The following is a 13,361-nucleotide window of genomic DNA, read 5'->3' on the forward strand; positions in this document are numbered from 1 at the left end:
CCTGTAAAACCTTGTTGTGCATATCTGTGGGTGCTTAATTTGTTGGTGGAAAGTTGACTCATAAATGTTTTAATTATGAGTACATTGATGGCGCTATATAAATTAATAATAAATAATAGAATACTACTACTACTACTACTAATAATAATAATAATACAGCAGGGAGACAGCAAGCATCTTATAGTTTCATTGGTTTATAGTGCCATGGGTTTTTGTAGGCAGCTGACTGCTTCTAAGTCAATTACTGTATTTCTTCAATTCTAAGACACACTTTTCCCCCCATATAAACATCTCTAAAAATGGGGTGCGTCTTAGAATCGCGGGTGCATTTATTTCTTAGAATCAAAGGTTTTTTTTCTGTTGGTGGTACTGAAGTTAGTGTGCATCTTACAATTGATGGCGTCTTACAATCAAAGAAATACGGTATTCTCTAAGGTGCAACTTCACTCTCGTGCCTAACTAAAGGGCTTGACAAATGGATAGAGCTTCCTGACTAACAAAGGAATTCTGTCTTCAAGTTAATACAGCCACTGGGCACGTTTAAAATTCCTTGCACTTGTGGAGCACAACAGTACACCAGGACAAAATAATTACATCAGTGTAGCGATATCTCAGAGAGGTGTAACCACTTGTGTAGCCTTTAAGCTGGCAGGTCTCCAATCTCCCACCACAGCTGTTTTCCTCCCTGCAATGCTTCTAATGTAGGGATGGGCAACTTATGGCTGCAACTCCCAACAGCCCTTGGGAGTCTTTACATTAAGGGGAAATCTCATTCCTTACCCAGGGCATTTGTGTTTCCTGCTTTTTGGCGTGATTGCTATGGGCTTAATTATATGGACGGAGAAGGGCGACCATGTGGTTTGAATTTAATACTTCCACTCTTTTTAATTCCATTGAGACAGCGCCATCTAGTGGTGGAAGAACCCACTTTTTCAGATGTTACCACTTTAAAAATTGTTCTTTTCAGGATGGAATTTCCAATAGATACCATGGGAGATATCCTGGTCATTCACAACATTGTTTAAAAGACCTGCAAACTTTCATGATTGGCCAATCATGAGCATGCAATAAATCACTCATTTAGAGGAGACACTAGCTGGCATAGACAATGATGAGTGTGAATGGGAGTTGTAGTCCAACAACATCTGGAGGACCAACCCTGAGTAGGCCAACACACGAGTTTGAACCTTATCAGGCAAATCAGCTTCCAGATGGGGGAACTTAGAGCATAACACAGAGAAAGAGCTGAGCTGGCTCCCCCACCGCGCCCCCCCCCCCCACCACACCGCTCCAAATCCTTGTCTCCTTGAACTGCTTTTTTTGTTTTTTGGAGAGGGGGAAATCTGCTGGGTTTTTAATATGTGTATTTGCACAGCCCCATATTTTTTATTAAAAATAATAATACTTGCATTTGCCATAGTTCCACATGACTGATGAAATTTTACTTCCTCGGTTATCAATTGCAGAATTTTAAAATTATGTTTTATTTGTATTGTGAATATTTTATTTATGTTTTCCTCCCCAGAGTGTTTCTTACGTAGCTGTTAATTTATAAGCTGTTCAGTTATAGGCATCTGAAAAATCTGACAAGGACAAAAAACCCATAACTTTAGATTATGTTAAAAACGTATTGTCAATAGCTATAACAGAACTGGTCACAGTGACCTCTTGTTACAGCCCAGGCATTGCAGAGATATTAAAGATTCCACATAATCGTGCTGAATGTTGCGATAACTTTTAAGTGAACCTTTTACATTTTTTTTTAAAAAAAGGCCCATCTTTTCAGTAAATCACATTTACTGAGAGAACAAACTTACATGCAACAAGTAGAAGAGCTGTTACATACAAAATGCTACCATAACAATTTCAACAATCGTTTCAGTAAGAGAACAGAGTTGGAAAGATAAGTGTACCAAAAGGGGTTTGTCGACATAAGAGAAATAAAACCGTTTAAAAAGTGTATATAAGTTTGTCAGGATTCATTAAAAGACATGAATAAAAACAGTTCCTAATAACATAAAATCTAAGGTCCCATTAACATAGACCCTACATATTTTCCATTGGAAACGCTTACATCCGCTGACAGCTTTCACGTGGAAAGCAATAATGTATGAAGCACATCACTGTCATGTAATCAGTTTCCACATGAAGGCCAGCCACTGCCAAAAGCATGTGCTCTAGCATGGAAACTCTCCGTGTGATAAGGTCAACATGTAATAAGCGGCTTTTGCACAGTATGGTGGCCATAACATGAGGCTCAGCGTTAGATTATTTATAAGATTATTCTGCCTTCAACTTCTTGGAGAAAGACTGGGATAAAAACACAATGAATAAATTTGTGACAGATAATGATAAATTAGATCAGCCTGTTGTTTGTTTATTTGTTTGATTGTTTAAAATTATCAACTATCCTTCATCCACAATGGACACCAGGACAGTGTATATAACATTATACAAAGGAAAATACGTTATAGTGAGTTATGAGAAAATTACAAGAGGCAAAAACACACACATCCTATTCAACCTGCAAACAAATATAAAACCTTTAAATTTAAAATTTCAGGATAAGCAGGAACAATTTGATTTGGTGCCAAAAAAAAGCAAGGTTAGCACCAATCATGTCTGCCTTGCGAGAGCATTTCAAAGTCCAAATATTCCACCTAAATGAAGCAAATGTACAACTATTTGTGTATGTGTGTGAATATTATTCTCTGCAATGTTTTTTTATACTTCAGTTAGCATACTGAAACTATAGGTTTTGTTTTTTGCAAGTTTTGTTTTGTCAGCATAAGCCACAACAGCACAATTCACTCTTTAAAAGACAACACTCTTGGGGAGCCGAGTTCGGATACAATCCCATATATACATACCAAGGAATGCAATTGGACTTACTTCTGAGTAGAGATGCCTAGGATTGCACCGTTAAAATTCTTTTATATGAAACTGTTGTTTTAGTTGGAATGCAATCTCACACGGTAAAAAGCTTACGCAGTCATAACCTCCCAAATACATTTTCACAATATAATTTTTCAGTTTTTTTTAAAAGCTATTGTATTTTTAGAGCCATTGTTTACACTAAAGTAACTTGGATAATTCAATAAAGCAGAAGCCAAAGATACTGTTATTTCTTTATTTTTGACATTTCTGTCATGCCTTTCTAAAACAATTATTCAGAGGAAATTAACAACAAAAAAAGTACAGATTTAAAACAATAGTTAAAATATAATCAAAACCAACAGTGTAATCAACCCACAATGAAAACGGCAAAATCAGTGCAGAAGATAGTGACAGAGATAAAATTCAAAATGCAAAAGCTTTCTTGAAAAAAAGAAAGCAATACCTCATCCGCTTGCCAAAAGGAGAGCGGTGAGGAGGCCAGACAGTCGTCTTTTGCCAGGGCGCTCCCGTCTTGGTGCCAGTACGGAAAAGCCCTTTGCTTTGCGTCCACTCGCTGTACTTTATTTATTATTCATTTCATTTATTACATTTCTATAGTTCAGAAGGCAGGGGAGCGCAGTGCACGACCACAGCAGACAATCCTGAAGATCAAGCAGATTCAAAGAGGTAGAGGCAATTCTTGCTGCTTTAAGCAAAGCGAAGGAGCATTCTGAATTAGGGTGACCATATGAAAAGGAGGACAGGGCTCTTGTATCTTTAACAGTTGTATAGAAAAAGGCATTTCAGCAGGTGTCATTTACATGCATGCAGCACCTAGCGAAAATCCCTCTCCATCACAACAGTTAAAGCTGCAGCAGCCCTGCCCTCTTTTTTGTCTGGTCATTCTAGTATAGCTCTTGCAAGTTTAACCGTTGTAATAAAAAGGGAATTTCACCAAGTGCTGCATGCATACAAATGACACTTACTGAAAATCCCTTTTCTATGCAACAGTTAAAGACACAGGAGCCCTGTCCTCCTTTTTATATGATCACCCTAAGCATTCTATTAAAACAGGGGTGTTGAACATCTTTCGGTCTGAGGGCCGCATTCCATTTCAGAGATGCTTTCCGGGGCCACATTCCAGTGGTAGGTGGGGCTGAAGGCCAAAGGGGGCAGGGGCAATACTAGAATGTTTTAGTTTAAAGTTCTTGCCATCAGTAACTCTTTTACAGAGGACAATCCTCTCTCTGAAAAGCTCCGAGAGGACTGTCCTCTATATCCTGTATCCTCTATATCCTCTATCTGAAGGCCTGTCCGTTCCATTCTAAAGATAAAGAAACATCAGAAGGAAGTGCTGGGCCTTGAAGTTGCCCATTAGCACCACCTGGACAGCAGACTGAACAAGACACACACCTGGTCACATTTTCCCACACTGGCCTTAGCTAGACCTACCTGTTATTGCGCGGCGGAGGGGTGAAGATCTCATGATGTTTTATCGCGAGATCCCTCCTCTGTTCACACGCAGTGCGCGATGACCTCAGAGGGAGAGGCGTCACACCCGCCATTTTTATTTTTAAAGAGGCAGCAGTGCACGAGTGCTCGTGCGCAAAAGGTAGGGTTGTTTTTTTAAAAAAAAATCCCCACCCCCACCCCCGATGGGCGCAGTGCTTTTGAGGAGCTCTGCGCCCTGTGCGCAGGTTCCAGCTCCTCATGAGGAACCACGAGGAGCCAGGACAAACTGCGACGCCTGGCCACATGTTCCATGGTCTTGGGCTCAGCACGAAGCCGTGGAAAAAATGGGCCTAAAGTGTAGGGCGAGATCCTGGGGAGAGGGAGGGATCATCCCTCCCTGATCCCGGGATCCCCTGTGCGTAATGTGGATGCACAGGGACGATCCCGGGGATCGCCCCAGGATTTCACCCCGTCTAGCTATGGCCACTATAAATGCCAATTTAGGAATAATTTTCATACTTTAAATAAAAATACTGTTCCTCTCACCACAGTTTCCCACACTATGGTGATAGGAACTGTACTTCTATTTAAAGTATAATAATTATTTCTAAATGGGCATTTATACCTATAAGCATATGCAAATTTTATGCAAAGGACTAGCCTCTTCTGTCTCTTTTCTTGAGTGATGCGTGTCCCCTTTTTAATTTTTAATTTTTTTTATTTATTACATTTTTATACCACCCAATAGCCGAAGCTCTCTGGGAGGTTCACAAAAATTAAAATCATGAAGAGCATAAAAACAACCAACAATCTAAAAACACAAATACAAAATACAATATAAAAAGCACAACCAGGATAAAAACACACAGCAAAAATTGATATAGGTTAAAATATGGAATTAAAACAGCAAAGTTTAAATTTAAGTTAATTAGGTGTTAAAATACTGAGAAAATAAAAAGGTCTTCAGCTGGCAATGGAAGGAATACAGTGTTTGGCAATTCACAAGTGGCCACCCTATCTGTTCCTTCACTAAGACTTTGGAGAGGCAATTCAGACTTTTAGAAAAGTGGGGAGTAAGACATGAAAAAGCCAGGAAATCATCCAGTGATTGGTGGTAGGGGAAGGGGGTGGGGTCTATTGGGCATCCCTGGAGGGCCAGCTTTGGCCCCCGGGTCTGAGATTCTGCACCTCTGTGTTAAAAGATAATTCAATAGGAAGCTAACCCATCATAAGATGGCAGAATTCCATGAGACCCTGGAGAGCCTCTACCAGTAGGCAATACTGGGGTAGATGGAATAAGGTCTAAGGCAGCTTCCTATATGCAGCGAAAAGCAAAGGGTAAGGCCAAAGCAAAACTTTCATGAGATATTCACTTTTCTGTTTTGTTACTGCAAATGTGTTCCCCTAAAAAATCACCAACTCTGTTCAAACGGCACACTAAGCCACAGTGGCTAAGCATTTTGAACTAAACATTATGACTTAGCTAATCATGTGAACCATGACTTAGCATGTCGTGTGAACCATTCCTAACTATGATGGCTACATATGGTGACCATATGGGAAAGGAGGACAGGGCTCCTGTATCTTTAACAGTTGCATAGAAAAGGGATTTTCAGCAAGTGTCATTTGTATGCATGCAGCACCTGGTGAAATTCCCTCTTTATTACAACCGTTAAAGCTGCAGGAGCTATACTAGCATGACCAGATACAAAAGAGGGCAGGGCTGCTGCAGCTTTAACTGTTGTGATGAAGAGGGAATTTCGCCAGGTGCTGCATGCATACAAATGACACCTGCTGAAATTCCCGTTTCTATACAACTGTTAAAGATACAGGAGCCCTGTCCTCCTTTTCATTTGGTCACCCTAGACTACATAAACATGGTTTAAACACGCTCACTACCCATTTGCTGCAAAGGAGTTAGCAGCCTAACCGTGGCTTAGCGTGTCATCTGAACAGGCCAAAAATGTTCTCAGGATATCAGTGCAGCGGTTAATATAGGAAAGCTGCTACAGCCCCTTCCCATTGAGATCCTCCTCCATGGAACAATGGCTTTCTGCGCACGCTTTTCTGTCTTTCTAGCACCCCCAATGGAGACAGATCATTTTGAGAGTTAGAGACACTTAAAATAAATAAAAAATAAGCCTTCTTCCAAATTAGATTTATTGAAAAATAGAAGCATAACTCCCCCAAGACTAGTGAAAGTAAATTTTGGGTTGTTAAGTCCTTTCTTGGATAAATAGAAATTCAGTTTACTAGGGCTTTTTCTTCTTCTCCATGACTGGTCATAATGTCTTTCTGTTTATTGAAAATAAGAGAGCATTCAGCTCCTTCTGGAGGAAAATAGGAATTCAGTTTACTAATTTTCTGGTCATACTGACCTCCAAGAAGAGAAAGATAGATTAGGGAAAAAACAAGCATTTTTAAACATGAATATTTAAAATTATTTGGTGGGAACAAAATGTGCATTTATTATTATGCCAATTTTAGTTTATTAGCCATAACTTGTACTTCACTGCCTGTTACTCAAAAAATTTATCACTTTCAAGAAAACCAAACTACTGCCAGAACTGCATAGAGAACTATATCACAGCTTCATTAAAATGCAGCAGTTAAATTTGGCTGGTTTGTTTCCTAATCAACCACTAACACTTTTCTCAAGGGGGTCCATTATGTCAGTGGAATATTACAAGAGTGGGGCAGGGGAACATTTCTATATGGGGTGAGAATAAGTATGAACCGAGGCCATCTCTTCCTGATCTTTGCGGGATCGTTTTCCTCCTGTGAAGGTGGTGGGGAAGAGTATAACAAAGTAGCTGAAGGGCTGTAATTTTTAATTTTATCCCCCCACCAAAAAAAGATAAGCTACCACTTGGAAAGGCAGCTTGACTGTGCTCAGCAGCCCAGACTTCTGCTCAGAATGTCTCTGGGAGTGATGCAGTGTGATGATGTAGCATCATTGCTAGGGGCATTTTAGGAGAGGGGGGGAGAAGGCTTGGGGCAGCTAGCTATCTTTCCCACCCAAGAATGTCCCCGGGAAGATGCTATGCTGCTACGTCATCATGTATTTTATTTATTTATTTATTTATTACATTTCGATACTGCCCAATAGCCGGAGCTCTCTGGGCGGTTCACAAAAATTGAGCGTTGTGCCCCGGGACATTCTCGACAGATTTTCAAAGGTACGGCAGCCCAGCTGCTGAGTGCAGCTATGCTGCTGCTTTAAACAGTTGCTTAGCCTTTTTGTTGTGTAAAATATTTAAATTTAAGTACCGCTCTACCTGAAAATGCTGTGACTCCCCCCTCCCTCCCAAGATTAACACAATTTTCAGAAAGGGTTCTTTGACCATCATAAGTGCCGAATACTTCAGCTCAGTGCTAGTTTTCCTATCCATCGCTTACAGTTGGAGGGGAGATGGCAACACAGTGTGGTCCTGCAGCAGGCACATGGTGCAAGATACTCTCTCTCTTTCTCTCTATTTAATGGAGCACGAACAGCAACACGCCAAGAAATTGGCCACAGAAGGCCAGATGCAGGAGCAAGCAAGTGTTTTACAGCTCCTTCATTCTGCCCAAAAAACCCAGTTAATTCCTTTTGTTATGCTTCTACTACAACATCATGGACCCATTTTCTAGCACACGACAAAACGACAAAATCCTCAGCCCCATTACCGTATCGCCATTACTGTTGGCTATGGAATGAAAGCCATTCCGTACCGTAAGTACTGCTGCTCAAGGCTTGAAATCACATTTTGTGAGAGAAGCAGCACTCTGCAATTATACTGCAAATTTGGTGAATCAAAGCTACTTCGTGAATAGCACAACCTGTACACTTTTAAAATGTTATAGTCGCAAGTCAGGATTGTGGACCGAATGATGGCATTGCTTTCAAAATGAAGTTTTGAATCAAAATGGCAAGGCAATAAGCTTTTGAATGCACTGGGCTTGTAAAAGGAACAAGAGATTAACATTAAATTTCAGAAAGGAGACCACGAGACACAATTAGCAGAGGGCCCGGACAGCGCCAAAATGGATGGATGTTTAATGTGTCTAATTGCACCGTGGCCTGGCCACATCCAAGGTTCATCGGGGATGCCACAGCTACTAAAACTATCTGGCCTAAAACAATCAGCTAGAACATTTATGCCCAGCCAAATATTAAAAAGAGGTACTGTGAATGCTCCTTTGAGCTCTCATGTGGCTCCAGCATATCAGTGAGTTGAACATTAGTATGTGCTCTTCTCAACCCAGTGACCCCTCTGACACTGCTATCTCCATTCTCCTCCCTTCATAGGCAAATGAAGCATCCCACAGCTGAGTGCTTGAGTCTTAGGCTATGTGTGTTATGACACTGATGATACATAAAATTAGCATAGCTAAAGGACTTAGCCATGAATCAGGAAGTCCCTGATGAATGAATCTCACTTTTGAAATTGATAGGCAAGCCACTCTTTCTCAGCCTCAGTTCCCCCATCTCCAATATGGGAAATAATACTACTTATCTTACAGGGTTGTTGTAAGGGTTACAAGTATAAATGTAGGAGAAACGCTTTGAAGACTTGAAAGTGTTAGACAAATGGACTAGTATTATTATTAAATATTATGATCCCAAAGGAGGAAATGAAAAGGAAGTGGCACGATGAATTGGTTGGCCAGTGAGGAGTGTACCATCATTTGATTTGCAGATATGCCAGAGCCATGTGTACAAAGACTCTTTTTAATGTATCTCTTGGACACACCCTCAGTAAACTCTCCATGGAGCATGATGTTCACAAATAGACACGGATGTAGATCAAAGAGTAAATTAACTGATATGTAGAATAGCCTGTGACTCTTCAGAGGCACAGTTGGTGCAAAAGGTGGCAATTCATGAACCATCAGGTTCGCATTGCATCAGGTGCTCCAGTTTCTGCTCTGGGTCCTTGTATATCACAGAGGAAAGTTCTGGAGATATTTGCAAGGGGAATGTGGTTGATGAGAGGGGTTAACCTTTCTCTTGCCTACCATTCCTCCTCTGGCATTCCCATTCCTGTTACAGGGATCTGACATTCCCATCCCAGGATCTGAAACCACAGTTTGATCCCAGCTTGTAATAATAAACAACAATGTAAATTTAGATTCTCCACGATTGGATGTAATGGGGAACTGTAATTACTCTAAAAGTAGAAACGAAAACTTCCAATCTTCTCCTTATGGCTATGCCAGGGGTGGGGGAAACATGCAAAGCGGTGGTTCATGTAGGTTTGTGTCTCAAGCAGGAAACCATGGTTTTCCATTACCACCTCCATGAGTAGCCTATTGCAACAATATACAGGTTTGAAACATGCCACCTTTCAATGGACCCAGTCACTTGTTCTTAAAATTAACACCAACTTTCTCTTACCTTGTGTTTTCACTTGTAGTTCATGACATCTGTTTTGTAATTCACTCTCTCGTAAGAGAGAAGCCTGAAGTTGCTCAGCTTCCAGTTCAGCTGCATTTGAAATCAGCCTTAAATGTTGCACCTCCTCCTGGAGGACCAGATTTTCTGTCTGGCATTTGCCTAACTTTTGGTTCAAACTGGAGTTTTCTAAAAAAAACCAAAATAGTTGTGGTCAAAGTCCAAGATGCAATTGTAGACCCAACCACAATAAAAAGATATTTTGGTCATGAGATTTATCTGAATCAATTACACTATTTCATATATCTTTATTTGTTGCTACATGTCTCTTTAATACAGGGAAGAGGTGCCTGATAATCAATTTATCCCGGCTATTTAATACTAAGTATGATATGCAAGGTAATTAATTTTTAGTGAAAAACCAGTGTGTTGATTTCTACTTGCAAATGCAGTTAGCACCAGCGAGAAGCCCTTAACCTTCCGCTATTCATTAATATTAGGTAACAGCTATGAATACAGCCCAAGTCATTATTCGCATCTACTCTAAACCTGCACAATTAAAATATTAATATACAATGTTGGCAAGCCTCCCTTTTTTTGGTTAAAACCAATCACAAGAAAGTTTGGTCAATTTCATTAACACCCTGCAGCTTTTCAAGGGGCCCAGGCCCACGCGACGCGGTCAGGGAGGCAGCTGAAACCCTGAGCGGGTGTCTGGAGGCAGTATTGGAATCAATGAGGGCTAACAAGCTGAAACTTAATCCAGATAAGTACTGTAGGTTGGGAAATCTGCTAATTTGGATATAGCTTCAGATCTGACTCTGAATAGGATCACACACTCTCTGAAGGGCCAGGTATGCAGCCAGGGAGTGCTTCTGGAGTAAGCATTGTCTCTGTTAATACAAGTAGTGTCAACTACCAGGAATTCTTTTTACTGGTTTAGGCGAGTTCAGAAGCTGTGGCCCTATCTAGAAAAAGCTGACCTGGCCAGAGTGGCACGTGCTTTGGTTACATCCGTGCTAAATTACTGTAACGCACTCTATGTGCTCATCTGTAACTCGGGCTGATCACTGGTACACCTAGGGGTGACCACATTACACCAGTTTTAAAATCTCTTCACTGGCTGCCGATTAGTTTCCGGGCAAAGTACAAAGTGTTGGTTATTACCTTTAAAGCCCTACATGGTTTGGTTCCAGGCTACCTGCGGGATCGCCTTCTCCCATACAATCCGCCCCGCACACTCAGATCCTCTGGGAAGAATCCACTTCAGCTAGCAAAAGCTAGATTAACAACTGTTACCCAGAGGACCTTCTCTTCTGCTGCTCCCAGACTGTGGAATGGCCTGCCGGAGGAGATTCGTCAACTTGACAGTCTTTTCGAATTTAAAAAAGCAATAAAGACTGATCTATTCTGGCAGGCCTATCCAGTGAAATTTTAGAATGTTTTCAGGATGTTTTAATCGTGTATGGTATGTTTTAATGTGTATTTTATATCATGTTTCCATACTGTTGGCTTTATACTTTGAATTGTTTTAGTTTTTGTGAACCGCCCAGGGAGCTTCAGCTATTGGGCGGTATAAAAATGCAACAACAACAACAACAATAATAATATATCCACCAGGATATTACACTTTGAAAGCAGCGTGAAGATGGTATACAAAAGGCAGGAGCCACACTACTGCTTTATAGCTGTGTGTCAGCTGTGCACTGACAACTGTTGGGGCCCATAAGACACATTTCATATACCACTTTCGTACCACTATAACCTGCTTGGTGTGACTCCTGCCTTTTATATACCACTTTCGTGTCACTTTCATAGTGCAATATCCTGCTCAGTGTAGGTGAGCCCTACATGGAGCTACCCTTGAAGACTATTCAGGAATAGGACTGGTTCAGAATGTGGCCGCTCGAATGCTTGCGGGACTTAGGCTTTCAGATCATATTACTATTCTTTCTCATTTACATAGCTGCCTGTTATTTTCCCAGCCCTACTTAAAGTGCTGGTTTTGGTATCTCCCAACCATCCTATTATATCAAAAACTCACTCTCTGAATGCTTTATGTAACCAAAATAACACCATCCTGCATAAGAGAGAGGAACCCTCCCAATGAGGACTGAGCATTCTCGGAAGGTACAGAGTGCTGGATTTTCCCTGACGGGTTGGAGAAATGGAACCCTAGAGAGAGAAATAGGATAAAGTGTAAGCCGCTCCGAGAGCCTTTTTTGGCTGAGGAGCGGGGTATAAATATGATAAATAAATAATAAATAAATAAATAAATAAATACATTTGGTCAATTCTTGGGGCAGGGGAGGAGGACCATATTCCTTTGCAGGTCCTTACTGAGAAGCTATATGCTATGTTATTTACCAGTCAGGTGGTATACAAATCAAATAAATAAATATATGGCTGTCAAGCCCTTCCAATTCTAAACGATTGAACTCTCACATCATTCAAAGCGGGAGACGTTACATTGCTTTCCAAATAAAACCTTGAATTTGCACGTCGTCTTGAATGCTTAGGGGGAGGAAAGGTCCATCCATGCTGAATGATGCTGTGATACTTATTTATTTATTAAATTTATATACCACCCCATTGCCGAAGCTCTCTGGGCGGTTTACAAAAATTAAAAACAGTGAACATTTAAAAAGTATACAAAATTTAAAACCATTAAAAATATAAAAACAACAGTATAAAACAACAGTGTCCATTTAAACAACAACAGTTCTGGGGTCCATTAACAAACAAACAAACTCATCATATGTTGTTAAATGCTGTTAAATGCCTGGGAGAAAAGTCTTGACCTGGTGCTGAAAAGATAACAATGTTGGCGCCAGGCGAGCCTCATCGGGGAGATAATTCCATAATTGGGGGGCCACCACTAAAAAGGCCCTCTTATTGCCATCCTCTGAGCTTCCCTCGGAGTAGGCACTTGGAGGAGGACCTAAGATGTTGAGCGCAGTGGGAGTGAGATGTTCATTGGGACGGTTAAAAAGGGTGTGCTGCAGTGAGGTGGTAGCTTCCCTCTCAAATGGACAACTGTCGCAATTTCATGGGGTCAAGTAATTTCAGATATTCTTTTGTGTGTGTGCGCGTGTGTTTTAATCTTTTTTATTATTTCCAAACACCAGTAAATAAAAAACGCTAAAAAACAAAATATAATACATATAAAGACACACCCACAAAAATGAGACAAAACAAAATCAAAGAAACAAACAAAACACCAAATAAAATGTTCTTCCAATATTCTCCTCAGCAAAAATATATAACAATGTTGTTGTTGTTGTTGTTATTATTATTATTATTATTATTATTATTATTATTATTATTATTCTTTATCACTGTCAAATCCAAATCTCTAATTTCTCTCTCAACATTTTCTACACTATTGGTTGAATCCACAGATATATTCTTTTTTAAAAAATCATTATTTAAACCACAGGAGATTTAGATGCATCCGCCACTGTGAGCTTTTTTGCAAACCTAAGTGTCTCCTTATGCACTTAATGGTTATTTTTGTGTGTGTGTGTTTGTGTGCGTGCCTGCGGAGGAGGGAGAAGAGCATAATAGTGCCTCTAGGACTAAAAAAATCAAAGTCAACGTCTCTCTCTCTCTATGCCTTGTTCTTAGATATTCATGTTGACGCTCACTTTAAAGA

General features: G+C 40.4%; 1 protein-coding gene across 1 annotated transcript in view; it reads right to left on the reverse strand.

Moving 5' to 3' along the window:
* Positions 1–13,361, reverse strand: part of LEKR1 (leucine, glutamate and lysine rich 1) — an 88,577-nt gene that overhangs the window by 40,679 nt on the left and 34,537 nt on the right. Inside the window, exons 5-6 of the mRNA XM_063131954.1 lie at positions 9,710–9,895; positions 6,583–6,707 (exon numbers count right to left, since the gene is read on the reverse strand). Coding sequence (XP_062988024.1) covers positions 6,583–6,707; positions 9,710–9,895 — 311 coding nt within the window. The remainder of the gene's footprint in view (positions 1–6,582; positions 6,708–9,709; positions 9,896–13,361) is intronic.

The sequence above is a fragment of the Elgaria multicarinata genome, chromosome 8 (genome assembly GCF_023053635.1).
Source record: "Elgaria multicarinata webbii isolate HBS135686 ecotype San Diego chromosome 8, rElgMul1.1.pri, whole genome shotgun sequence".
In the NCBI taxonomy this organism is placed as follows: Eukaryota; Metazoa; Chordata; class Lepidosauria; order Squamata; family Anguidae; genus Elgaria; species Elgaria multicarinata.